This window comes from Hibiscus syriacus, unplaced genomic scaffold, assembly GCF_006381635.1.
Source record: "Hibiscus syriacus cultivar Baekdansim isolate YM2019G1 unplaced genomic scaffold, ASM638163v2 tig00110548_pilon, whole genome shotgun sequence".
In the NCBI taxonomy this organism is placed as follows: Eukaryota; Viridiplantae; Streptophyta; class Magnoliopsida; order Malvales; family Malvaceae; genus Hibiscus; species Hibiscus syriacus.
This window is the reverse complement of record NW_024062775.1, coordinates 6100465-6127684: the sequence shown is the minus strand read 5'-3', so window position 1 is coordinate 6127684 and position 27220 is coordinate 6100465. Positions and strand designations below refer to the sequence as shown.

The 27220-nt window shown below is 36.3% G+C and overlaps 3 protein-coding genes and 2 pseudogenes across 3 annotated transcripts; 4 read left to right on the top strand and 1 right to left on the bottom strand.

Moving 5' to 3' along the window:
* The first annotated feature begins 2378 nt into the window (after positions 1-2378).
* LOC120130545 lies at positions 2379-9467 on the top strand (annotated as a pseudogene).
* A 2790-nt stretch (positions 9468-12257) lies between these two features.
* On the top strand, positions 12258-13724 carry LOC120130699 (protein SCARECROW-like). The gene has a single exon (XM_039147880.1). It carries the CDS (start codon positions 12258-12260, stop codon positions 13722-13724), a length of 1467 nt encoding a protein of 488 aa, XP_039003811.1.
* Positions 13725-15216: 1492 nt separating this feature from the next.
* On the top strand, positions 15217-19241 carry LOC120130567 (BRCA1-associated RING domain protein 1-like). The gene is made up of 12 exons (XM_039147782.1): positions 15217-15350; positions 15438-15491; positions 15596-15663; positions 16192-16475; positions 16768-17100; positions 17179-17279; positions 17391-17577; positions 17677-17861; positions 18035-18125; positions 18356-18521; positions 18650-18768; positions 18860-19241. The coding sequence occupies exons 1-12, from the start codon at positions 15256-15258 to the stop codon at positions 19220-19222; spliced, it is 2046 nt and encodes a 681-aa protein (XP_039003713.1). The 5' UTR covers positions 15217-15255; the 3' UTR covers positions 19223-19241.
* Positions 19242-19802: 561 nt separating this feature from the next.
* LOC120130697 (homeobox-leucine zipper protein MERISTEM L1-like) lies at positions 19803-20899 on the bottom strand. Its single transcript, XM_039147879.1, has 4 exons — positions 20889-20899; positions 20459-20648; positions 20181-20297; positions 19803-20012 (listed from the first exon to the last, which is right to left on the bottom strand). The coding sequence occupies exons 1-4, from the start codon at positions 20897-20899 to the stop codon at positions 19803-19805; spliced, it is 528 nt and encodes a 175-aa protein (XP_039003810.1).
* Positions 20900-21092: 193 nt separating this feature from the next.
* Positions 21093-24375, top strand: LOC120130696 (annotated as a pseudogene).
* Positions 24376-27220: the final 2845 nt, after the last annotated feature.

Genomic DNA, 27220 nt, shown 5'->3' with positions numbered 1-27220 from the left:
GCTTTGGCCGATTGGATGATGTCTGCTATGATGTCCATAACAGACCAGACTTGCCCATTGAAGACCATTGAGTCATCTTCCGCTATACCTCTTCTCGAACGTTCCGCATTTGTCATTAGCCGGTTACGGAGAATGAGCCAAATAAACTGCTTTGTTCTCTGAGGCCATCGAAGTTCCAAGCAAGCTGTCATTCATTATCGCTGGACTCCCACTTGTTTTTTTGGATAATGGAATAAGCATTCTTAACCGTGCAGTTACCAGAATTATTCCATCTCCAAACAGGTACGTCTTCACCAATGTCATCGCGAGGGGTTGGGTTGCTAATCACCCGTTGCATCAGATCTTCTGGAAGGGATTGATAGGTCAAGGAATTATATGATCGAGAATTGGAGCTCAGGTTTCATATCTTTATGTTCCATGAGATGAGCAAGCACGAGAAGACTGGTAAGGGTGGACGATTTGATCTTGAAGAGGACCACAATTACAATATATCAAAGAGCCTACTAATGGAAGAACAAAAGCAATTTTTAGGTTGGAGTTCTCGAATGCTAGGTCCGTAAACGAACCGAACGAACATGGACAAGAGTATGTTTATGTTCATTTGTTTAACTTTAACTGAACAAATGAATGAACACAAACAATTAAACGAACTAAATTTCTTGTTCGTGTTTGTTCATTAAAAAGATAAACGACGCAAACGAATACAAATGAACGAAAACAAATAATTATAAAATTAATTAAATTTATATTTGAGAAGAGTTTTTTCTTTTCAAATAATTTTATGATATATTTTTTTAATTGATTTGAATACTTTTTATTTGTGTTTAAAATTAATTGAGTTTTAAATATTAATGAGTTTAGGTAATGATATTTTCCGTGAAATAAACATGTCATATCTATTTCAATCATAACCTCGTTCCCGCTTTCAATATGTCTCCCCTGCAAAAAAAAAACCCAAGCCACAACCCAAAAAGCTTGTTGTTTTAGCTTGGTTTAACCCAAAAATAACTGTGAAACCTAAAGAAAATTTTTGTTACAAATAATTTCTTAATGTTTTCTGCTTTACATTTTTTAGTATCTACCGTTAAAAATCCGTTAAGTAACACATGTCACATTTATATATTTTTTAAAAATATTTTAAACACCAAAAATCAATTTAAAATATAGTTTATTCAAATAAAATGTATTAAGCCTTTTAGCTTTCACAGTTCTTATCAAAACGCAGCCGCACACCTCCGTTTCCTCCTCATTTAAAAAAGAGAAAATAACATCAGTGACCGAAAATATCTTATAATATACGATTTTAACCAATTTTTTTTGGATTTACCAAAATGATCAACCAAATCGCAATGCGATCTTAAATTTGCAACGTGAACTCTAATTTTTCAACTCAGTTTCCAAATTCGCAACGCGATTTTGCGATAGTCGAAGTTCGCGTTGCGATTTTCTAAATTCGTTGCGATAGTCCAAGTTCACGTTGCGATTTTCCAAATTCGTTGCGATAGTCGAAGTTCGCGTTGCGATTTTCCAAATTCGCAACGACTGGTGATATTGCATTTGTTTCTTAAGAATTTTCTCTAAAAAAATAGTATCCGGGCGGACGTGTCGAAGACACGTATTACCACGACCACGACCTGAGACGGGACAGGACAGCGGCGGCGGGGGTGCGCGAGAGTCCCCCTTATTCTCTTCCACTCAACAAGGAAGTGGGAAATCCAAGCCTTAAATACACATTCCCAATAGTGTTTCTAATACTATATGTGATTGAGTATTGCCAACACTTGAGAATCTTTTACACTATCGCAACACATTCTTTATTGTTTCAAACTAAGATCTTACAAATGGCTTGAGAATCTTATACACTATCGCAACACATTCTTTATTGTTTCAAACTCTACGTGAATTTGGAATAGTTAAAATGTAAATTTATTTTGGATTTTTCACTATCGCAACATTTTTTCACTATCGCAACAACATGTTTTTCAAACTCTCGCAACACATTTTAACTATCGCAACACATTTTTCAAAATCGCGTTGCGAATTTGAAAACTGAGTTAAAAAATTAGAGTTCGCGTTGCGAATTTAAGATCGCGTTGCGCTTTTGTTGGTCATTTTGACAAATCCAAAAAAAGTTGGTTAAAATCATATATTATAAGGTCTTTTCGGTCACTGAAATTATTTTCTCTTTAAAAAACCGAACCGAACTAATCGAATAACGTGTCACAACATATAACATCCACGTGTAGAAATTCTGTGCTTGGAATTTTTGTTTCCACCCACCGTCTACGCGTTCATTTTCTAGCGGCTAAATCCCAACAACAACAAGGGTGTTAAAATGGCCGCGAAAATATGTAAAGAACCGTGAAAATCTACCAAAAATGGCGGAGCAAGCTTATTGCATATCAGGAGAAGAGAAAGAAAATGGAGAATCGAAAGGCATCGCCGTATACGGCGTGCAATTCGCATATGAATTGCAGCGTCCGCTCTTCTTCGATTTCAATCTCGATATCGCTCGTGAATCTCGTTGCCTTCTCGTCGGTGCCAACGGATCTGTTAATTTCATTCCCTTTCTATTTCATTTTCCTTCAAACATCGATGATTCCTTGGAGAATAAAGTTGATTTTATTTTTTTCATTGGCGAGCAGGGAAGACGACGTTGTTGAAAATTTTAGCGGGAAAACATATGGTTGGTGGAAGAGATGTTGTGAGAGTACTTAACCGTTCGGCTTTTCACGACATTCAACTTGTTTGTAGCGATGACTTAGCTTATTTGGGAGGATCTTGGAGTAAAACTATTGGCTCCGCTGTCAGTAAATTTTCCTAACTTTTTTTTTTGAGGTTAGGTTTGATTATGAAATTGAGAAATTAGTCTTTCTATTCAGAAATTTGACTATTGTACTTGGAAAAAGCAGTAGTTCAAGTTTATATGTTAATTGATAACTAGAATACTAGATTGACTTATCTGTTTCGATGAAAGATGAGGATAAACTTTGACGAATTAAGTATTAACTTTTCAGTTTTCTAAGGATGAAATTTGTAATTAGACAATATCCACCATTTTTAACTGTAATTTTACTGGGACCAAAATATGCATGGGGAGGTTCCATTGTAGGGGGATTTCTCAGCGGAACACATGATATTCGGAGGTGAGTGCGAATTAGCCTCTTGTTTGATTTCTGCTTTCCCTACTTGCTCCTTGGTTCATATTTGAAAGTAAACAAGTTGCTTTTTGGATCCAATTTTATTGTTGGCAGTTGAAGGGATTGATCCTGTGAGGAGAGATAATTTGATCGAGTTACTTGATACTGATTTATAATGGCGAATGCATAAGGTATTTGATGGGCAACGACGTCGAGTCCAAATTTGTATGGGTCTTCTGTTGAAAGTATTAAAATGGTTTTCAAGTTTGGTAACCAACTTTGAAAAAAATGGTTTTCAAAGTTTAGTAAATATTTTTTTGAAAATGTTTTTCAAAGTTTGGTAAATGTTTCTTTGAAAAATAGTTTTTCAAAGTTTGGTAGATGTTTGTTGAAAAATGATAATGGGATAATCACAATTAATCCCTAGGTTTTAGGGTATTCACAAGATTAAGTCCTTAAGTTTCAACTATAAATACCCTAGCTCATTTAGCTTCAAAACCATCCCAAAAATCATTTCTTTCTTTCAATACTAGAGAGTTTTCTTGTGAGTAGTGAGTGTTTTGTAAACACCTTTAAATTTTCTATCTTAGTAAAAGATCTGCAGCAGTTTGGAGACGTAAGCACAATTGGCTGAACTCCGTTATCAATTTTGGGTATTATTTTTCCGCTTTTATTTCGTATTCTCACTAATCTGACTATAGGAAAATTACTTGTTGCTTGGTTTATTTTCCAACAACTGGTATCAGAGCTTTTGGTTGTGAATTCTGCCAATTTTTTACGAGGTTACTATTCGGGTTACTATTCACATGAATAGTAAATTTCGTGAATAGTGAAATTCGGTCGGCGATACGAGTTTGTCGACGGAGGTGTTATAATACACGACGGTTCGCAAAAATTGTCAGAAACGATCCAAACGAAGCCAGATTCAAGTGGGAGCGATGGCTGCAGACGAAGGGAATGTGAAAATTGAAAAGTTCGATGGTGCGGACTTTGAATTTTCGAAGAATCAAATTGAAGATTTTCTATACCAGAAAAATCTATATCAACCCCTCTCAGGAAAACAACCAGAGGGCATGAAGAATGAAGATTGGGCTCTTCTCGACAGACAAGCCTTCGGAGTTATCCGATTGACGTTATCCCGTAATGTTGCTTTCAACACAGCAAAGGAAAAGACCACGGCGGGTCTTATGACGGCTCTCTCAAGTATGTATGAGAAGCCATCGGCCTCAAACAAAGTTCATTTGATGAGGCGATTATTTAATTTGCGGATGACGGAAGGGGCATCGGTGGCACAACACCTAAATGAATTCAACACAATCACAACCCAATTGAGTTCAGTGGAAATTGAATTTGATGATGAAGTTCGAGCTTTAATTCTCTTATCATCTTTACCAGACAGTTGGAATGATACTGTTACAGCAGTCAGCAGTTCGTCGGGAAACAGTAAATTAAAATTCGACGATGTTCGGGATCTGGTACTGAGCGAAGAAATTCGATGGAGAGAATTGGGTGAAGCATCAACCTCCTCAGCCTTGCACACGGAGTCCAGAGGGAGAACTTCATAAAGAAATTCAAATCGTGGCAGATCGAAATCCAGAAGGGGAAAATCAAGAACAGGAAATAAAGATTTTACCTGTTATAATTGCGGCAAAAATGACCACTTCAAAAGAGATTGTCGAGCACCGAAGAAAAATACCGGCGCACAGGAATCTGCCAACATGACGGAGGAGACAGGTGATGCCATGATTTTAAGCGTCAACAGTCCGATTGAATCATGTATTTTGGATTCAGGGGCATCTTTCCACTTCACGCCATGCCAAGAAATCCTGGAGAACTATGTCAGTGGTGATTTTGGGAAGGTTCATCTTGCTGATGATGAAACCTTGAAGATCGTCGGAAAAGGAGACATCCGACTAAAGCTGCCAAACCAGACCACCTGGAAGCTGACAGGAGTGAGAGATATTCCTGGTCTCAAAAGAAATTTGATTTCTGTAGGACAGTTTGATGGAGAATGATACAATACAGCCTTTTCAGGTTGTGAATAGAAGATTACCAAAGGAGCACTCGTCATTGCTCGTGGTAAGAAGACTGATACTCTCTATGTAACCTCAAATTTAGAGAATATCATTGCAGTAACAGATGCTGATGGAAAATCAAACCTATGACACCAAAGGCATGGCCATATGAGCGAGAAAGGGATGAAGACACTTTTGTCAAAGGGGAAGCTGCCGGATCTAAAGAATGTAGATGTCGGACTATGCGAGGATTGCATCTTTGGCAAACAAAAGAAAGTCAGCTTTGCAAAGATTGGTAAGACACCCAAGGCTGAAAAGTTAGAGTTAGTTCATACTGATGTATGGGGACCGTCTCCAGTTCCATCTCTTGCAGGCTCATTATATTATGTCACCTTCATCGATGATTCTACAAGGAAGGTGTGAGTTTATTTTCTGAAGAAAAAATCAGAAGTCTTTGATACCTTCAGAAAATGGAAGGCCATGGTGGAAAATGAGAATGGTATGAAAGTCAAGCGGTTGAGGTCTGACAATGGAGGAGAGTACATAAATAGGAGATTCAGAGATTTTTACGCAAACAATGGGATCAAGATGGAGACAACAGTTCCCATGACACCGCAGCAGAATGGTGTAGCAGAGCGCATGAACAGAACTCTGAATGAACGTGCCAGAAGCATGAGGATACATGCCAGATTGCCCAAATTTCTATGGGCTGAAGATATTAACACTGTAGCTTACCTGATCAACCGTGGGCCCTCAGTTCCTTTGGATGGCAGAATACCAGAGGAAGTTTGGAGCAAGAAAGAAATAAACCTTTCACACTTAAGAGTGTTTGGTTGTATTTCTTATGTACACATAGACTCTGCTGAAAGAAGTAAACTTGATGCTAAGTCCAACAAATGTGCCTTTGTTGGTTACGGCGGTGATGAGTTCGATTACCGGTTTTGGGACTATGAAAATCGGAAGATCATTAGAAACAGAGATGTCATTTTCAATGAGAATGTGATGTACAAACACATGTCAACTGTAGAATCAAGCAGCTCCAATACCAAAGCTGAAACAAAGGAATTTGCTGAGTTTGAGGAGATTTCTGGAAATGATGTTCAGATCAGTCCTGAAGCAGTTCAAGAAGAACCAGGCACACCGGAATTAAGACGCTCCTCCAGAATTCCTAAACCAACCCAACGGTATTCTCCTTCTTTGCACTACTTGTTGTTGACTGACAATGGTGAAACAGAGTGCTATGATGAAGCAATGCAAGTGGAGGATTCAATCAAGTGGGAGTCTTCCATGAAAGATGAGATGGACTCGCTTTTGTCAAATCAGACGTGAGAATTAGCTGAATTACCACCAGGCAAGAAAGCGTTTCACAACAAGTGGATTTACAGGATCAAAGAAGAGCACGATGGGAGCAAACGCTACAAAGCGAGATTGGTTGTCAAAGGTTTTCAGCAAAAAGAAGGTATTGACTACAATGAAATTTTCTCTCCAGTCGTGAAACTGTCTACAATCAGACTGGTGTTGAAAATTGTAGCTGCAGAGAATTTACATCTTGAGCAGTTAGATGTAAAGACAGTTTTCCTTCATGGTGATTTGGAGGAAGAAATCTATATGAGGCAGCCAGAAGGCTTCATAGAGACAGACAAGAAAAACCTGGTATGCAGGTTGAAGAAGAGCTTGTATGGTTTAAAACAAGCTCCTAGACAGTGGTACAAGAAGTTCGATAGTTTCATGAGTAGCAGTGGTTTTACCAGATGCCAAGCAGATCATTGTTGCTACATCAAGAGGTTCGACAATAGCTTCATTATTTTATTGTTGTACGTTGATGACATGCTCGTTGCAGGCTCAGACATGCAAGAGATTATAAACTTGAAGCAAAAATTGTCAAAGCAGTTTGCTATGAAGGATCTGGGCGCTGTAAAGCAGATTCATGGGATGAGGATCAAGAGAGACACAAAGTTAGGGACTTTGATATTATCACAGGCTGAGTACATCAACAAAGTACTCTCCAGGTTCAACATGCAAGATGCTAAACCAGTAAGTACACCTTTAGGTGTTCATTTCAGACTCTCCAAAGAACAGTCACCAAAGACGGAGGAAGAACGTGCACACATGGTGAAGGTGCCGTATGCCTCAGCGATTGGAAGTCTGATGTATGTCATGGTTTGTACCAGACCAGATATTGCTCAAGCAGTGGAAGCTGTTAGCAGGTACATGAATAATCTGGGCAAGGTACACTGGGAAACAGTCAAATGGATCCTCAAATATCTGCGGGGTACCACAAACAAAGCACTTTGTTTCAAAGGTGAAGATACGATACTGACAGGCTATGTAGATGCTGACTTAGCCGGAAATGTTGACATCAGAAGGAGCACTACAGGGTATGTCTATACTCTAGGAAGAACCGCAGTGAGTTGGGTTTCTCAACTACAGAATATAGTTGCTCTCTCCACAACAGTGAGTTGGGTTTCTCAACTACAGAATATAGTTGCTCTCTCCACAACTGAAGCAGAATATGTCGCTGTTACGGAAGCTAGCAAGGAGATGGTTTGGCTCCAAAGTTTATTGGAAGAGTTAAGCAAAAAACAAGAAAACAATGTCTTGTATTGCGACAGTCAAAGTGCTATACATCTAGCAAAGAATCCGTCTTTTCATTCCAGGACAAAGCACATACAATTGCGATATCATTTTATCCGGTCTCTTCTGGAAGATGAGATTTTGAAACTTGAAAAGATCAGTGGAGCTCAAAATCCGGCAGATATGTTGACAAATACGGTGACTACAGACAAACTGAAGTTGTGTTCAACTTTAGTTGGCATGCTAGAGTAACAAGACTAGAAAAGCTGTTGCATTGATCGAGGTGTGAAGACAGATTAAAATCAGTCTTCAAGTGGGAGATTGTTGAAAGTATTAAAATGGTTTTCAAGTTTGGTAACCAACTTTGAAAAAAATGGTTTTCAAAGTTTGATAAATATTTCTTTGAAAATGTTTTTCAAAGTTTGGTAAATGTTTCTTTGAAAAATAGTTTTTCAAAGTTTGGTAGATGTTTGTTGAAAAATGATAATGAGATAATCACAATTAATCCCTAGGTTTTAGGGTATTCACAAGATTAAATCCTTAAGTTTCAACTATAAATACCCTAGTTCATTTAGCTTCAAAACCATCCCAAAAATCATTTCTTTCTCCCAATACCAGAGAGTTTTCTTGTGAGTAGTGAGTGTTTTGTAAACACCTATAAATTTTCTCTCTTAGTAAAAGATATGCAGCAGTCCGGAGACGTAAGCACAATTGGCTGAACTCCGTTATCAATTTCGGGTATTATTTTTCCGCTTTTACTTCGTATTCTCACTAATCTGACTATAGGAAAATTACTTGTTACTTGGTTTATTTCCCAACAACTTCTTCATCCTTTTCAGGTATATTTGAAGTTAGGAATGTGCTATTTTTGTGTGATCAATAACAGTAAAGATTTACAAATCTCCTATTGCTATAATCTAGGACTGGTTACTAGTTTTTCTAACCTGTTTGCTGCAAACTTCATTTTTCAGGTTCTTTTGCTAGACGAGGTTACGGTGGACCTGGACGTTGTTGCAAGGATGGATTTACTTGATTTCTTTAAGGAAGAATGTGAACAGGTACTGACGTCAGTTCTTTGTTCTTATATTTAAATGCTGTGTGGACTGATATTTTAGAGCTATAAAACGAGAGATTGCGTATGAATAGGGTGCTGGAACGTCGCTGTGTTGAATATTTCATAGGAAAAGCATATTAACTGTTATTGCTTTTCAACATTTGGTATATGCTTTCTGCAACAATCAGTAAAACTGAGAGTTCCATTTTGATTATAGACTTAGTCTCTTCATTTTTACATAGGCTATAGCATAGATGATCTTGTTACTGTTCAATCACTCTCATTGATGATTGCTTTATTCGACGACCAAGATCTCATGTTCATTCTCTAACTAATATTTACTATTGTATTAGAGAGGAGCCACAGTCGTATCTGCTACCCACATTTTTGATGGGTTGGAGACATGGGCAACTCATCTGGCTTACATCCAAGATGGTCAGTTGAAGAGATCCGAAAAGTTAACCGAAACAAATGAGTTGAAAAGCTCAGATAATTTGCTCTCCATCGTTGAAGCCTGGCTTCGCTCCGAAACAAAGTCTGAGAAAAAGAAACCGTCCAACACCCCTTCCCAAGTCCAGAAGTCCTCGCCTTACAGTACTTCTCCTTTCATGTCGTCGAGGCACATGGCATACTACCGCTGATCTCTCTGAATCCGGTTATTTTTCAATAATTTTTATACGATTAGCAGAGTTCTTTCACAGTCGTCTACTGACGTATAGTCGGCCACAATTGCTTTATATGCTTGTTTAGCTCATGGTTACTCAATTGATAACTATATATATGTTTCTCTCCTTTTGGCAGCTTTGTTTAAAAGCGTAAAGGGTGAAACTAATGGTCTTTATTTGGCAAATAATTGTGTAGTTTGTAATCTACTTTGGTAGTGAAATAAGTCGATGCCGAATAGGTGCTTATGGATCTTGTTGGTTATGCAATTGAAGCTCTGATCCAACAATATGCCTTCTGCAAATTTTGTTGTAATCTCATTTAATTAATGCAAATGCTTTGATTTCGATTTGCATATGTCTTCTATGTTTTTCTCTCTCTAAATAAGGGCATTTGTTGCTTATTTTTCTGGGTGTTAAGGGGTTGCGACAGGGTGTACTAAATGGTACAATCTCATGTTTAGTCCCTTTAGAATTTTATGTTTTAAAATTAAAAAATTGTAAAATGGTTTTTTGACCCCTCATAATGATAAGTTTTAGTTTAATTCTAATAAAAGAATTATGTAATTTTAAACTAAAAGTGATGTAGTTGTATCTTGATCTTTTGAAAAATTTATAATTCAAACTTAATTTTGTTTTAAAAAGAAAGTATCGTCACCCTTTCCTATCAAGCATGTATTCTATTAATATTAAGGATAAATTACATGTTTAGTACCTAAATTAATTTGATCAGTTTCAGTATCTAAATTTTTAATTTTTTAAAAATCATACCTAAAGTTTAGTTTCTATTTTATTTTAGTGCTCTGTTCAAAATTTAATGTTAAGTTTTAAAATTTTAAAAGTTTAAGTATTGAAACGGGTCAAAACTTATAGTTTAGGTACTAAATGTTTAAGTTTTTAACGATGAGTATTAAAGCAAAACAAAAATTTAACGTTGGTATGGTTTTGAAAAAATTGAAGGTTTATGTATTAAAACAGATAAAAACTAATAACTTATATATTAAATGCGTAATTTATCCAAATATAAAATACCATTCTGTATATGTTATGGGGATCTATAATTATTCTACAACTTGAGTTTCGATGTGTCATTATTGATGTTGCTCTCGCACGTCGGCATAAACGTGTGTCGTTATCATTGACCAAACCATGCATTATTATTATTACTTTTTAAATTAATTAATTATTTGTGTAGACCCAAAATGTAATTTTACCTTTTAAACTGTCACATATTTTGAAATTTTAATGTAAAGAGTTTGAGATTCATATCTATTGACAAAATTAAAAGTTTAAAATTTGATGTTATAAATAAATTAAACTAAATCGATAAAATCAGTTTCATAATCAGTGACATAAGTCACCCTCATTTATTAAGGTGTTAAAATCTAAACTTATCTAGAGGTCATTTAAAATTCTTTTAAATTTATGGGACTACATACATAAATATGAGAGAGTATAAGGAAATACATCCTAATTTAAGGTCGAGAAAAGACACGGCCGGAAATGTTATAAAAATCATAACATTTTCAATTGGGCGTAACTAAACTATTCATATTTTCTCAATATTTTTAGATTGAAAACTTTCTTTATAATATTTTCGGTTGGCAATCGAAAATGTTACCTTATGTATAATATTTTCGATTCGATCGAATATGTTAAAAAGTTAACATTTTAGGTTGTGTCCAATCGAAAATGTTATGATTTTTTAACATTTTCGATCACGCCCATTTTCTATCGTTCCTTTGCCTTAAATTATATTGTCGTAGGGAGAACTACCCATAATATGTATATATTTTTATAATATTTAATTTTAATTAATTAATTTATATATCAAATATTACTAATTATAGAACAAATAAATTACAATACTATATGAGCTTAATAAAGCAGCCTTGACCAAGAACAGTATGAGTTAAAAGCTTGATTATAGTATTTTCATGACATAGCTTTATTTGTTAATATTATAATGGCTTAATTTTATATATGATCAAACTAATAATGAGAATATGTTAACGGTTAAAAGAATTGGTTTTATTTTAAATTAGTCTTTAAATTATGATTTTATTCTAAATTAATCTCTAAATATTAAAATATTATATCATAATCCTCAAACTATTAGTCTAAGAATACTATATTTTATGTGAGAACTAATTTAGAATGTGAATTATATCTTGAAGACTGATATATATTATTTTAACGTTGAAAACCCATAAATCATAATTTAAAGACTGATATAAAATATTTAAAAATTTAAAAATTAATTTAAGATAAAATCATAATTTAAACACGTTTATATGTATGTTTGCATAAATTTAACTTTCATAATCTCCTTTATCATGAAAAAATTAGAGATTAGTTCATCATGATAATTTAAATTAACCATCAAACAAGATTTAGATGAAACTCAAACTATAGTACTTATTAAAATGATGATAGATATTATCAACAATCAGTTGGTTCATTAACATGAAACGTAAGTTCCCATTAAAAATTTAAATTTTAATATTTACGAACGTAATAAACTAAATAGAGAAAGTTGTCTCGTAATATGAACCTTCAAAACTCGATCCGAAATAACCGACTAAACCTATTCCTGTATAGAACTTAAATTATGCTCTCATGGCATGGATATGTATAGCTTGTTGAAAATGTAAAGGAAAGTAAATAATGGTGAAAATCACTACCAAAATGACGTGTGCTTGTCTTTTAGCTTATTAGCTTCATCTGTGCGTCCTGGCTATGCCGGCCGCGCTGTTTCATTAAACAAATCCCCTGAAATATTAAAGTCTCCGGTTATCCTTCCCCTTTAAAAATGGTCCCCGCCTTTCCTTTACCCTCTCCACCATTTTTTCAAATGATGAAAGGAGGGTTCGAAGTGGTTCAAGCTAGTACTCTAGATATGATCCAGCCTCATCATGAACCTATATGGGATTTCACTGCCGCCGCGGTCCCGAGGCAGCAAGCGCTCGAGACTCGCTGCGTACACTCGGAGAGAAATGAACTCTCCGAGTGGGTCGAACAAGTAACCAAGCAACTCATTGATGACTTGCCGGCCGAGAATACCGGAAACGACGATCACCTTACTGCCCTGCATGCGGATGATGCATCATCGGTTCTCGGTGATTTCGGGCCGATGAAAAGTGGCGGAGGTGGAGGCGAAGAGGTCCGGTTCGACGAGCGATGTTTAGGCTTGATTACGCTTCTTCTAGAGTGTGCGGTTGCCATCTCCATTGACAACCTCGGAGAAGCTCATAGAATGTTGCTTGAACTGACCCAAATGGCTTCTCCCTATGCTCTTTCTTGTGCCGAAAGGGTCGTCGCGTATTTCGCTAAGGCCATGTCTAGTAGGGTTATTAATTCGTGGTTGGGAATTTGTTCTCCCTTGATAAACTTCAAAAGCGTTCATTGTGCTTTCCAAGGTTTTAACAATGTCTCCCCCTTCATCAAGTTCGCCCACTTCACCTCCAACCAAGCCATCCTCGAAGCGTTTCACCAGCGCGATCGGGTTCATATAATCGACCTTGATATCATGCAGGGCTTGCAGTGGCCGGCCTTGTTTCATATCCTCGCGACGCGTATGGAAGGCCCTCCGCATGTCACCATGACCGGCTTTGGTAGTTTGATGGAGCTTCTAGTGGAGACCGGTAAACAGCTCTCGAATTTCGCTAAACGTCTCGGGATGTCGTTCGAATTCCACCCGGTCGCAAAGAAATTCGGGGAAATCAACGTTACCGCCGTACGGATCCGAAGAGGGGAGACGCTAGCAATTCACTGGCTACAACATTCATTGTATGATGCCACGGGACCGGATTGGAAGACAATGAGACTAATCGAGCAATTGACTCCTAGAGTTGTCACATTGGTCGAGCAAGACCTGTCCCATGGTGGATCATTTCTAGACCGGTTTGTCGGATCCCTCCATTATTATTCCACCGTATTCGACTCACTCGGGGAGTACCTACCGGCCGATGACCCCAACCGACATCGCATCGAGCATTGCCTTCTGTATAGGGAAATCAACAACATATTAGCGATCGGGGGGCCGGCGAGAAGCGGGGAAGAGAAGTTCAAGCAATGGAGAACCGAGCTCGCTGCTAGGAATTGCTTCGTGCAAGTGCCGATGAGCGGTAACTCGATGGCGCAGGCACAGCTGATATTGAACATGTTCCCTCCGGTTCATGGCTATAGGCTGGTACAAGGAGACGGCACGCTTAGGCTCGGCTGGAAAGATACTAGCTTGTTCACTGCTTCGGCTTGGACATCCCATTCCTCTCGATAGCAACATACCTCCATCCTTGTATTACATATATATATATATATATTCAATTTCACCGGCATAAATCAAGTAATCTTAATGATTTAAGAGATAATTATTATCTTTTGAAATTTAATATTCGAACATAACGTCTATCGATATATATGAGCAATCATTGTCAATAATTAAGAATCTTTTAAAACGTACATTATTTTATAATCTCCCTAAATTAATCAATTTTTATAATGTTAAATAATACATTATAATCACCTTAAAATATTAAAAAATAAGAATTATAAATACCGAAAATGATTAATTACTATATTTTAAATTAAAACATTGCTTGTGAAAAAAAACATTTTTAGACATTAAATACCATACATCTAAAGGCTAATGTAAACTTTAGGTTTCAGAAATTAATTTCAAACACTCCATTATGATATATTTTCCCTTCTCTTTTTATATGGAATTTAAAATTTTAAATCTAAAAAAAAATTATAATATATCGATTTTGAAATTTATTTATTTGAAATTGAAATTAAACCTCAACTCTAGAAATCTATTTTGTTTTTATTTATTTTTTAGTTTAAAAGACCTAAAATTCTTTGAAAAGTTATAATATCAAAGAATATATCAATACATAAATATTGTTTTTAAAATGTAATAGACCAACTTTAAAATTATTATGAAATGAAATATTAAACGTCACCTACTTTAATTTAAATCATTGATATATTTGAAAATAAAATAAAATAATAATTTAAGCGTTCATTTTATAAAAATAAAATATAAGTTTCATAAAAGACAAATTAGGGAACAAAAAGGTTAAATAAATAAGGGTAAATTACAACTTCATCACTAAACTTTATTTTCTCTTCTATTTTACTCACTGAACTTTAAAAATTTTCAGTTTATTCAATGAACTTAATACATAAGTTTTTTTATTACTGAACTTTATTATTTATCTCTTATTTTGATAACTCTATCATTAAGTAGTTAACGGTATTAAAAACAACATTATTTTAGAAAAATAAGATTTTTACCAAAACAAAGTCGTTTTACATTTATATAACAACTCATTTTAATGTCGCTAACTAGTTATCGTCCGAGTGACAAAAGAAATATAATGTATTAAGTTTAGTGAGAAAATTGAAAAGATTTAAAGTATAGTGAGTGAAATAAGAGACAAAGTAAAGTTTACTTACCAAATTTATAATTTCACCACTAAATAATACGTGGGAAATTCTGTTGCATTTGAGGAATCAACTAAGGAAGGCGGGAGAGAATTGAAAACGAAACCAAACACGCGCGCGAACTTCAAAATGAAAAACCCACTAAGTTCCGCCAATTAGGAATATGAAATGCCGCCTATTTCAATCTAACAAATCACAGACGTCCACGTGTATCTATACCTACACACGTAAGACTCATTTCTAAGACCTCCCAGTCTTGTAGAGATCTCCCTATAAACCTCGAACCAGCTTCGCTCTTGACTCTTGAGAAAGATATCCGAGTATCGAGTTTTTTTTCCTTTTAATTTATTTTTTAGCTAATAATGAGTCTTTTGACTAAGCAGAGTGTTAATAGAGCTATGAATCCTTGGGTTCTTCATCTTCAAAAACTGGGTCTGGAGCTTAAATGTCCTATCTGGTTTGTCTTCTCACATTCTGTTCATTTTGTTGTAGTTTGGTTTGTATTTTTTTAATTTACTGTTATCTGAAATGTTATCTTTTGCAGTTTGAATTTGTTTAAACGGCCATTGTTGATGCCGTGCGACCATCTGTTTTGCGAGTTAGTGCCATCTCTCTCTCTCTCTCTCTCTCTGTGTATATATATTAATTTCTGAAAGTTTTGGTTTTCAGTGCTTAGTTTTCATTTTTTTAAAATTGTTACAGTTCATGCATAGCCCGAACTGAGTTTGGATCAGAGTGCTCTATTTGCAAATCTCAATGTGCAGATCGAGGTGCATTTCATTTAACTGCTTCTTTGTTTTCCCCCTAAAAAGTTATTGGGAGCTAAAAAAGGTTAATATTCGGTGTTCTCTTTGGTTTTGAGTCCATTTATGGCCTAAAATTTTGTGTCGATTTTGGTATCGTGTATTTGGAGATTCTCGTTTAGATTATTTTGAGTTTTGTCAGGGTTTCAAATCGCTTTCGCGGTTGTGTTTTCGGTTATTTCGGATTTACCGTGATTGTGGCCGTCGTGGATGCTATTGCGGCCATTGTAGACACTATTGTGGCCGTCATGGTAATTTGGACGGCGACGAAACCGTTATATCATGGATTAAATCGCGGTCGCAGACTGTTTTTTAAAACCCTGAGTTTTGTTAATATAAAATTTCCATTCAATGTATTAATTTTACAACCAAATTGATGTAGTTTTATTGGTAGGTGTTAGGATCAAGCCCTCTACTTTTCCAGGACTATTTGAAATTTGTTTATTACTTTGTATGAGTTTCGTTTATGGCTGAAAAGGACTGTGCTGGTTGCAGATCTAAGGCACGTGACCTTCATGGAGAATATAGTGGGAATCTATAGAAGTTTGGATGCAGCATTTACTGCAAATATTTCTCATTCTATTGAAGATGGTGTTGGCAAAACTGATAAATTTGATAAGTGCAGCATTCAAAGGTGTATTTCGGATAAAGGTTACGATACTCCCAACAAAGATGATAGTTCTGAGAAAGTTGGTTTGCATGTTAATCGAGTGGATCAAGTATCTCTCAGCCCTCCTTCCAGCGGCGATACAAAGGCGTCCGGCAATGATAGTGAACATGTAAGAGTCTTCCTATCTTCCAATCATTTTATGTTGTAGTTCAATGTATGATATCTTTAAATGGTTGTATGGTTGCATATCAATGCTGGTTCTTTCTAGTTACTTCAGTTCCTATTACACTGTCAATTGTCTGTTATGTGTTTCCCCATGTTTATACCATTTCTGGGAGCATGTTATAACGTATATGATAGTTATTGGTTGTTAGAGTGTATTTTGTGGTATTTATTTCCTGCCTGAATACAATTTTTAGTCTACAGTATCTCTTGCTGACATGGACTTGATGATTTTGCAGAGTCTTGGAAACTATTCATCCAAGGGAGCTGGTAAGAGAAATTTTGATGACATGACAAGTCAAAAGCAGGACAATTCTGTTCTAGGGAGTGATGGTCATTCTTTGGATTCCAAGAGTCAAAAGAGGTTGAACTATGGAGAACTAGATATGGTTGTCAAGCCTATGGATCATTGTCAAACAATTCAGAATGCTCAGAACGTGGTGACTTCTGATTGTCAATTAGGATCTCAAAATGAGCCATCCCTTGCTGTTACAAATCTTCCTGTGACATCAGATAACCTGTGTGGAAGTACATCCATTTGTGCATTTTGCCAGTCTTGTAGAATGTCCGAGGTAAATTCCCATTGACCGTTTTTTGATTATTCCTTTTATTGGTGTTTATAAGTTAGCTTGTGTTCTCAAATTTATCAGGTCACTGGAGTGATGCTACATTATCTCAATGGAAGACCAGTCACAGGAGATGAATCATTCAGATCAAATGTTATACATGTTCACAGCTCATGTATCGAATGGTATTTTACTGAATATTTTAATTAGTATAGTATTTAATTAAAATGGAAAATGGTTTTTCCTCTGAGGATGGGAGTTTCAGTGAAATGCCCTGACAATGTCTTCAAATGCAGGGCACCTCAAGTGTATTATGTTGGCGATTCTATTAAGAATCTTAAGGCAGAACTTGCAAGGGGTGCGAAGTTGAAGTGCAACAGATGTGGACTAAAGGGGGCAGCACTTGGCTGTTATGTGAAGTCTTGCCGCAGAAGTTATCATTTCCCTTGTGCAAAAGAGATTCCAAAATGTCGATGGGACCATGTAATTGCCTTTTTAGATATGCTTTTATTCTGTGACATTCTGACTTCCCCCTCTCTATGATCATGTGTCAATTTTTGCTCATAATTTTTTCTCTCTTAGGACGACTTTCTTGTGCTTTGTCCTGCCCACTCTTCATCCAAGTTTCCAAGTGAGAAGTCTAGAAAAGCCCACTCTTCATCCAAGTTTCCAAGTGAGAAGTCTAGAAATGCCTTCTCCTCATCCAAGTTCTTGAATGAGAAGTCTAGAAATTGTGCGCCTGCTAATGATGTCATGCAAACTGAAAGGTTAATAATCAATGAAAATGTCTTGGATATCTTTCAGATGTATATATCTTCTTTTCTTTGCATGCTTATTGAAGGAGTTGACATATCAATTCTTTTCTAGATTTTTCTAGTCATGGATAAAGACTGATTATTGAATTGTCTGGAGGGTGAACTGATTGTAGTTCTGCATGCAGTGGTCAGCTGAAGTTCAACACCTTCTGGGGCCAGCCAGAAAATAAAAAAGATTGGGTTTTCTGTGGATCTGCTTTGTCTCCAGAGGAGAAGGTCAGATTAGATGGAACTCATATTTTGTTTTGACCCATCTGATGATATTTCTCAAGCATTGATTTCTTTTAATTGATCTTGTTTGTTGTTAAAAGTTTGAACTTTCATGATTGATCAAGTGGATGCGTTCTATCTAATTTGGAAATTCTTTCATGATAGGATATCCTTAATAGCCTTCTTTTCACAACAATCGATGGTATTTATTTATTTATTGTTTTACCTTGTTGCAGTTCCTTCTGATCAAGTTTGCAAAAATGATTGGCGTAATTGTAACGAAGTTTTGGAGGTCGGATGTCACTCATGTGATTGCTTCTACGGATGAGAATGGTGCATGCACCAGGACACTTAAAGTTCTCATGGCCATTTCAACTGGGAAATGTGTTCTTAATATAAATTGTAATGCAATTGAATTTTAGCTTCTTTTCTTTTCCTTTGTTGAATGTGTGCGGGTTAATATTCAATCATCACTACCCGAAAACAATAAGTTGTATTGTCACCACTGATATGTAAGCTCAACTTCACAGGGATAAAGGAATGCATGAAAGCTATACATCCTTTGAATGAAGAACCTTATGAAGTAAGCCTCGACAACCATGGGTGTTGTGATGGCCCGAAAACCGGCAGATTCAGGGTATTGAATAATGTTAGTATTTTCTCTAACGGGTTCAAGCCTTCTAGTTTTTTGAAGTTGGTAACATTGTCACTTCTGCAAGCTGATAACTTATTTTTCTCAGGCACCGAAGCTCTTTGATGGCTTCAACTTTTATTTTGTGGGTGACTTTGTGTCTGGTTATAAGGAGGATCTTCAAAATCTGGTTGCCACCACGGGCGGTAATGTTTTGGGAAGAATGGAGGAACTAATTGAGCATAATAACAATGGTGGTGATAAAATAGCTCAAACAAAGACGGTTATTGTGTATAATTTGGATGCACCTCAAGGTTCAGAGTTGGGAGAAGAAGTTACTATTATTTGGCAGAGGGTTAGTGAAGCAGAAGATTTAGCCACAAGAATAGGTGGACAAGTCATTGGTCACACATGGCTTTTAGAATCAATTGCAGCATGTAAGTTGCAGCCTTTTGTCAACAACGATTCATAATGTATCTTTCTTAGCTAGAAAATGATAAATTCATTAACTTGGTTTACATTTTGCATTATTGAAATAATATTAATGTAGGTTTCATAAATGGTATGGAGAAATTCATGCATTTACATTTTCTTTGTTTTTTTCACCCACATATTTATTTTAAGATTATTTATTGAAATAACACTTATTTTGCATTATTTATTTAGTTATATGACGAGGTACGAACAATAGATTTGAGTCTATCATTCTGCTATTGTTGGTATTATATTGTATTATATGCTGGGATTTCTTTTCCAGGTATAATGATTACTTGGAATCTAATTTATTATCCTTTTTCATCCATGTATGTGCTTACGCTTTGTTTATGTATTCTTCCAATTCACATTATGACCTACTTAAGAGGATACATGTGCAACAAGCCCCTTCATAGCTTACTTTTCTCACCACTCCTAACTTCATGGGAACCATATGAGGACCTTTAAATACCATTTATCAATAAAAAAAAATGAGATATTCACTAAATCCAAAAAGTATTAGTGACCTTTGGTGTAAATTACCCAAAAAGTATTGATCAAAGCTACATATGGTTGATTCAAACCTCACAATCTTTAGGTCCATGCTCCCTGATTATTACCCCTGATGGTCTCTTTACACTATTACACTTAGCATGAGGATCACCAAAATAACGGCTTGTGAAATCAATAATTATGTAAACACCATCCATTATCTCTTTAACATATCGCAAAAACTCGAAATATCTAGTCGGCACCAATGTTGATGGTAGTTGAATCTCTGCATGCACCTGTGCCAAACATATATACATGGAACATACAAGTTTAGTATAGGGGACAAAATCAAAGACAGCCGTGCCTGCAAATCTCAATCTCAGCTAAACAAACATGCATTGGTTGACAGATGAGCAAATGGCACTAACCAAATGGAAGTGAACTCCATGTAAAGATCAGTTTACCTCTATTGCGCCCCGGATGGTTGCATCAGTCATGCTTAAATCCCGGAGACTGCCAATTACTCTATACTCCTCTCCATGTTTGACTAAGGGAAACAATGACTTAGACCACTTATTGTTCTGGAAACATATACAACAAGAGCGTAAGAAGGGACAGCTTCTAATGATTATGAAGTATGAACTATTGATATGGCATTGATACACGAAACTTGCAATATCAGATCCACTACAACTCTCAAGTCTCGACAAGAGGGAATCTAAGAAAAATATGAAATATTCATCACATGCATGATGATAGCGACCATCTCAGAGGCTGGGATATCTGGAATGACTGCAGTAGCAACAGAGAATTCTATCTTTTTTCCAGGAAGAGGTGGAGTTCGGAACACATTTACGGGATCATCCAGGTTACCTAACCCGGGCTTTGCTCGAACCCAAGTGCCTGCTTCCTTTGCATGACCTCCAGGTAAGCTGCCTTGCAGTGATTGTTTGCAAATTATAATAAAATATATTTTATAATAATTTATGATTAATATGTAAATATATAAATCTATGAATTTTATTTAATTTTAAGTAATTAAAATAAATTATTAAATAATAAATTATATTTTAAGAATATTAGCATTATATTATTAAAATAAAATTAAATGTTGAGTGTAACTCATAAAATTATAATTTATTGTTAAAATCAAAATTAAAAATTAAAAATACAAATCATACATTTTACACAGTTAGTTTGAAATCATTATTTTATTATAATTTTATCTATATTTTTATTTGTTTAATATTAATTTTACGAATTTATTAGCTAACGGATAATGACTCTCTAGAGACGCCTATAGAGACCCTCTTTTCAAACCTTACTTTTTTTCCCAGCTCTAAAATCTCCAGAAAAAAAAAAGAAGAAGTTCAAAAATGGGTTTACCCAGAAAAGCACTCTTTTTGTTCTATGTTTCTCTGTTTTTATTCACAATCTTTGGTGGGTCACTTACTTCCTTTACAATAGCTGCAGATTTCACCAACTTAGTCTTCAAGGGATGTGAAGACCAGAAATTTCAAGACGCATCAGGGGTTTACGTACAGAACCTCATGTCAACACTGGTTTCACATTCATCTCAGTAACCATTCTCCAAGGCAAGCTCCGGCGAGGACCCGAATGCGATAATGGGGCTTTACCAATGCAGGGGAAACCTTACAAGGACCCAGTGTTATACCTGAAATTTAAGAATAAGGTCTAAAAATTTAATTTTCTTTTGTGTAAAAATTATAATTTTTTTCATTTTTCCTTAAAAAGTTAAATTTAACAATTTTTTCAAAATAATAAGTATGCATTTGGTCCTATCGAGGCTTAGTGCATACGCCATTGCCTGCGTCAGAATTTCCAGATATGATCGATAAGCTTTGTGGAAAAGCTGTTGCTGCTCGGATTCAGTTGAGCGGTTGTTATCTGAGGTACGAGATCGTCGGGTTCAAACAGGTGTCGACGGCTGAGTTTCTGTATCGGGTTTGAGGGTCATCATGGTAGAGTGGAGCCGAGTTCGAGAGCAGGAGAGACGCCGCTTTCAACACGGCGGAGAATGGCGTGAAAAGCGGCGGCGGGGAAACTTGTTCTACACCAGACGATATCGATCGTTTTACGTTTTGGGACAGTGCGAGCCTGCGAGGGTGATTTGGGAACGAGTGATTGTGGGGATTGTGTGAAAATTGCTTTCGAGACTGCGAAACAGGACTGTGGTGACTTAGTTTAATGGCAGGTTTATCTGCACGAGTGCTACATTGTTGAATATTTAGTGAAGAAACACATAATACAAGCATATTGAACAGAAAATGAATACCACATTTGGTTTACAACTCCTTGCTGTTTATATACAGCTCTTCATAGTTGTTATAATCTTAACAGACTTTGTAACTAACCATTAACAACCTCAACTAAACATTAACAGCCTTAACTGCTAACAAACTTCTAGAATCACTAAACAACATGCACTAACTCATTATGCTAACATTCTCTCTACTTTTTTTCTTCTTCTGTTTTTCTAACCTTGAACACACTATTATAGCAAGTTCTAAAAAAAAAACTAATTACAACTCATTTCTGACATTCAATCTTCTTGATGAAAAGATGAACAATTGAATCGAAAGTGCCGATGTTTCATTCCGTTCACTTTGAATCGAAAGTGCCGATGCTTTCTTTCGTTCTTCTTGAATCGAAAGTGTCGATGCTTCCTTCCGTTCACTTTGAATCAAAAGTGCCGATGCTTCCTTTCGTTCTTCTTCATCACCTTCATTTCTTTCTTCTTTATTGTTCTTTCAATTATACAAGACCACAAAAAAATACTACGCTACACCATTTACTGAAAATTCCATTGCTCTTTCAAGGCTTTGTTCTTTCCATGAAGATGCTGGTGCAATGATCCATGAGCTATAAACTCGTAAAGCAGAAGCCATTCTCCACCCTCTTCGCAGTATCCGAGCAGATTCAAAAGATGGCATGGTTCAATCTTGACAATAAATCTAACTCTGTGCGGAACTCTTTCGAATTCTTCTGTTTATCTGAAGATATTATAGCCTTTATAACTGCAACAACTGTCCCATCTTTCAATACCCCTATATAAACGCATGAGAAACTTCCTTTTCCAACCACAGATTCTTCTTTGAATCCACCAGTGGCCCTCTCAAGTTGTTCGTAATTGAACATCCGAGCTCTCCTGATCTTAAGCTCATCGAAGTCGGAACGGATTTTTATGTTTTCTTTTCGGCAAGAAGCAACCTCATTAGCTTTCATGAATTTTGACTCTTTTGCCAGCGACAGTTATGCAACCTCTCGTTTTTACTTCCATTCCACTGAATTGCAACTAGAACAATTGTAATCACAAACACGATCGGCCTTCAAAGTACATCCTGATTTTTGGTATATTTCAGCAGGGCAACCAATGCCGAGGTGGCAATGAAGGAAACGAGCAATCAACAACTTGGTTGCAAGGGACTTATGGGCAACTTCCTCGGTTGTAACTCTAACAGGCTTTTCATCGAATAGTTTCTGGGCAGTTAGGGATAGCAATCCAGTCGGTGATTGGGTGGCAGATGGAGGACCCGATTGCAGGAATGATACAGGAGATGAGGGAGGGGCGATAAAGGGCATTACAATGCCAGTCAGATTGCTTACATTTTCAGCAGTTGAAACTACAGCTCCAGGTGCCATTGGTTCAGGGACAAGGACAGCATGGTCAATTCGCTTACTGTTCTTATGAGATCCGAAACACCAGTAAAAGCTCCAGCAGCTTCCCCATCGTTTCTTCTGAACTGTGGTAGGCTGGACTATGGACTTGGCTGAGACGATGGCGGAGGCAGCCGCCGATGGCATATTCTCCTCCTCTTCCATGCAGCGGAAGAAAAAAAATATAAAATCAGGACCGTTTGGCGAATGATACCATGTTGAATATTTAGTGAAGAAACACAGAATACAAGTATATTGAACAGAAAATGAATACCACATCTGGTTTACAACTCCTCTGCTGTTTATATACAGCTCTTCATAGTTGTTATAGTCTTAACGGACTTTGTAACTAACCATTAACAACCTCAACTAAACAATAACAACCTTAACTGCTAACAAACTTCTAGAATCACTAAACAACATGCACTAACTCATTATGCTAACGTACATTAGCTATAGCTACTATTCCGATGAAGCTCCGACCATGTCCTCACCTTCAGGTAAAGAACAATAAATTATCCGATGAATTCTCGGGCCAAGGCTCCACTTGGACCTCCAAGTTTCTGTTTTATATACTAAAGATAAAGTAAGTGACTTTAAACAATGATGTAGATCCTGGCTAATGAAAAAAGAGATCGGTCTCTTTGTAAAGAAGATAGGTGGATTAATGGTCCTTTAATTTTAGTAGACTGGCTTCCATTTTTTGTCTTGGAATCTTCACCTAATAAGCCAACCTACTTGCAAAATCAAATATGGTGCGGTGGTTTTTCAACTGGTGTAGGGACAGGGACGACGAGGCAGAGTACTCGGAGGACGGTGGCAATCGCTGTTGGAGTAGTGGACGCTCTGGGGTTCATTATCGTTTGCCTCATGTTTCTGAAATCAGTGTTTAAGAAACGAAGAAGCAAGCATGCAGGTTATGCCACAATGTCTAAAACATTTACACATCTCCCACGAGCGTCGATCATTATGTTGAGTTAATCGAATGACGAAATTGGCCAAGAGGGGGGTGAATTGGTAATAAAAATTTTGTGGAAGCTTTTGCAGAAAATTGAAAATAATTGCACAGCGATTTACAGTGGTTCGACTTTCTCAAACAAAGTCTACGTCCACTACCTTAGCTATCCACACTAAGGATTTTCCAACAAATTCACTAATTTGTTCTTTCTTTTGAGGCCAAAGAGATAACCTTACAATTCCCTCAAGAGTATACCCCAACTCTTGAGAACACTCTTTTCTCAAAGAGAAGATTACAAATTTGCAAACTTACAAGAAAACCTCACAAGGTAAGATGTTTGCACAATTCTAGAACAAAGAAAAGAACACTCAAAGATGAATACAACTGAGCACAAAAAGTGTTCTTGAAAGCAAAATGAATATTGAATGAAAATGGGCTTGAAATGCTCAAACTTGAGGTTTGATGCTTTCTCTTTGATTCTCTCTTGATTCTAGTTGCTTGATGTTTCTTGTTGTTGATCAATGGCTTCTAAGCTTGCTTAAATACACCTTGGATCACTTCTGAACGTTGGGGATAATTAGAGAAGATATTATAGCCGTTTTAGTGTGAAAACATTTAATAAAACAGCTTGGACAGTGGGGGGAATCGGTTCCCTCTCATAGGGAATCGGTTCCCTAAGTGTAAAATTCAAATATTTCGACCGTTGAACAGGGGGGAATCGGTACCCCCTTGGGGGGAATCGGTTCCTCTGAGCATTCTGGAAATCTCGGAGCCAAACCATTCAGGGGGGAATCGGTTCCTCCTATGGGGGGAATCGGTTCCCTCTGAGTAATCTGGAATTTTTGACTTTGAATTGGTTCGAAATACTTTATAAAATATTTTGAAATGTTTTATGATTAAAACTTAATTTTACACTTAAGTAAGGATCAAAAATGATTTTTGAAATATTTGGAGTAATGTTTGATATTCGAATAGTTATATCGAATATACTTAGAAAATCATTTGGAAAATCTTAAAATCCATTTAACTTAATTTGTTATATCGAAATATTAAAATGTTTCAACAATCTCCCCCTTTTTGATATAACAAAACATTTTAGTAATTTTAAGATTTTTGAAATCAAGTTTTGAAATTAGAAATTACTCCCCCTTACTTTAACACTTATTCTTCTCCCCCTTTTTGTTAAATCAAAAAGACATTGTAAAATAAGGTTTTGAAAATCATTTAGCCAATTGATTTATTAATTATAAGATTAAGCTGCTAAGATCACAATCAAAAGAGAGGTTAGCCATTAGTTTCATAAATCAATATTCATAAATAATGTGATATGGCAAAATTGGTCATATTGATAATGTAAATGATGCAAAAATAAATAAAACACTCCAAACATATAAGTTCACACCATTCATATATCCAAAATCCAACAATCCACAAAATCAAACAAATCAAAATGTTGAAACAATGTTCATTTTGTTCAAAGTTTTAAAGCTAAACATAAAATCAAGCATCCGGATCGGTAGGAGGAAAACGGGCTCGCATAGCGGCCATCTCGTGTGTGAGTTCATTGATACGAGCGTTGGTTGATTCATTGTTTGCACGCATCTCCCGAAGAATCTCTAATTGTTGAGCTCCCATTGTGGATAAATGAGACTCTATAGAGGAAAAGCGCGAGTCCATGGTAGCGTATCGGAAATCGAATGTCTCCATAAAGGATTGAAAATGTGGAGGCATTTGATGCGTTTGTTGTGCGTGCTCCTCGGGCTGCTCTTCGGGTTGTTCAGGTTCTTCTTCAGCTTCATCAATATCCCTCATTAATTGTTCAAACTCGGGATCTTCGTCAGCCTCGGGTGGAGCTTGTGAAGAACTAGCTCCCGGAGTAGAAGAACGAATCCATTCACCGGTTTCTTTGTCTTTTACCCATCCCGCTCTCGTTAAGGAAAGAAGATTTATTTGTTTCTTAAGAGGAAAAACGGCATCTAGACCGACTCTAAGCCCAGCTTTGGAAAACAGATTACTCAAAAAGCAACCGTAAACTAGAGATGAACAGTGTTTCTTGTTAGGAACAAGATTTACGGTTTCAACAATTTCAGCAAAAATAATCTGTGGTAGGTTAATTTTAATACGATTTTCAAAACAATGTATCCACCAAAGATCCAAAGCTCTAAGAGTAGAATAACGACCTCCGGATGGTCGAAACCACCAAGAAATCATTAGATGAAGAAAACGCTCATGTAGGTCTAAGACACTCGCACTATCCCTTCTTTTATAACGAGAACCTAAAATTTGTTTTTCATTCGAAATACCATCATTATCTAATCCAAATGTATTGGCTATATATGCCGGATCAATATATAAGAATTGTCCTAGAAGGTAGGAACGAATTCCTATGGTTTCGGTTTCAACTTGGTTTTTAACACATACGACATTAGAGTAGAATATACGAACAAGTTGATGGTAAACGATGGGTTCAAGATCAAATAGTTTATCAAATTTCCATTCTTGTAAAATGGGAAGATATTTAAAATCGATAGCTAACATAGCTTGACGAGAAGGAATACGTTCTTCCCGGATTTTGTAAGAATCGAAATATTGATAATACCAATATCGGTGATTTCTAGACCCAGGATGATTGAAACACGAATTTTGGATAGTCAAGTTAGGATCAGTGGGATTGGGATTAGAAATTGGAATAGAATGAGGATTTGGAGGTGGATTTGGTTGACGACTAGATGAAGACCTAGGTCGTTTAGGATTTGACATGGTGAAGGAAATCGGAATAGATATAATAACCTGCAATTTTAAAACAAGTGTATGCAATTCAATTAATCCCAAAACTCAAATGAGTCCTCAATATTTCAAGATTCTCTA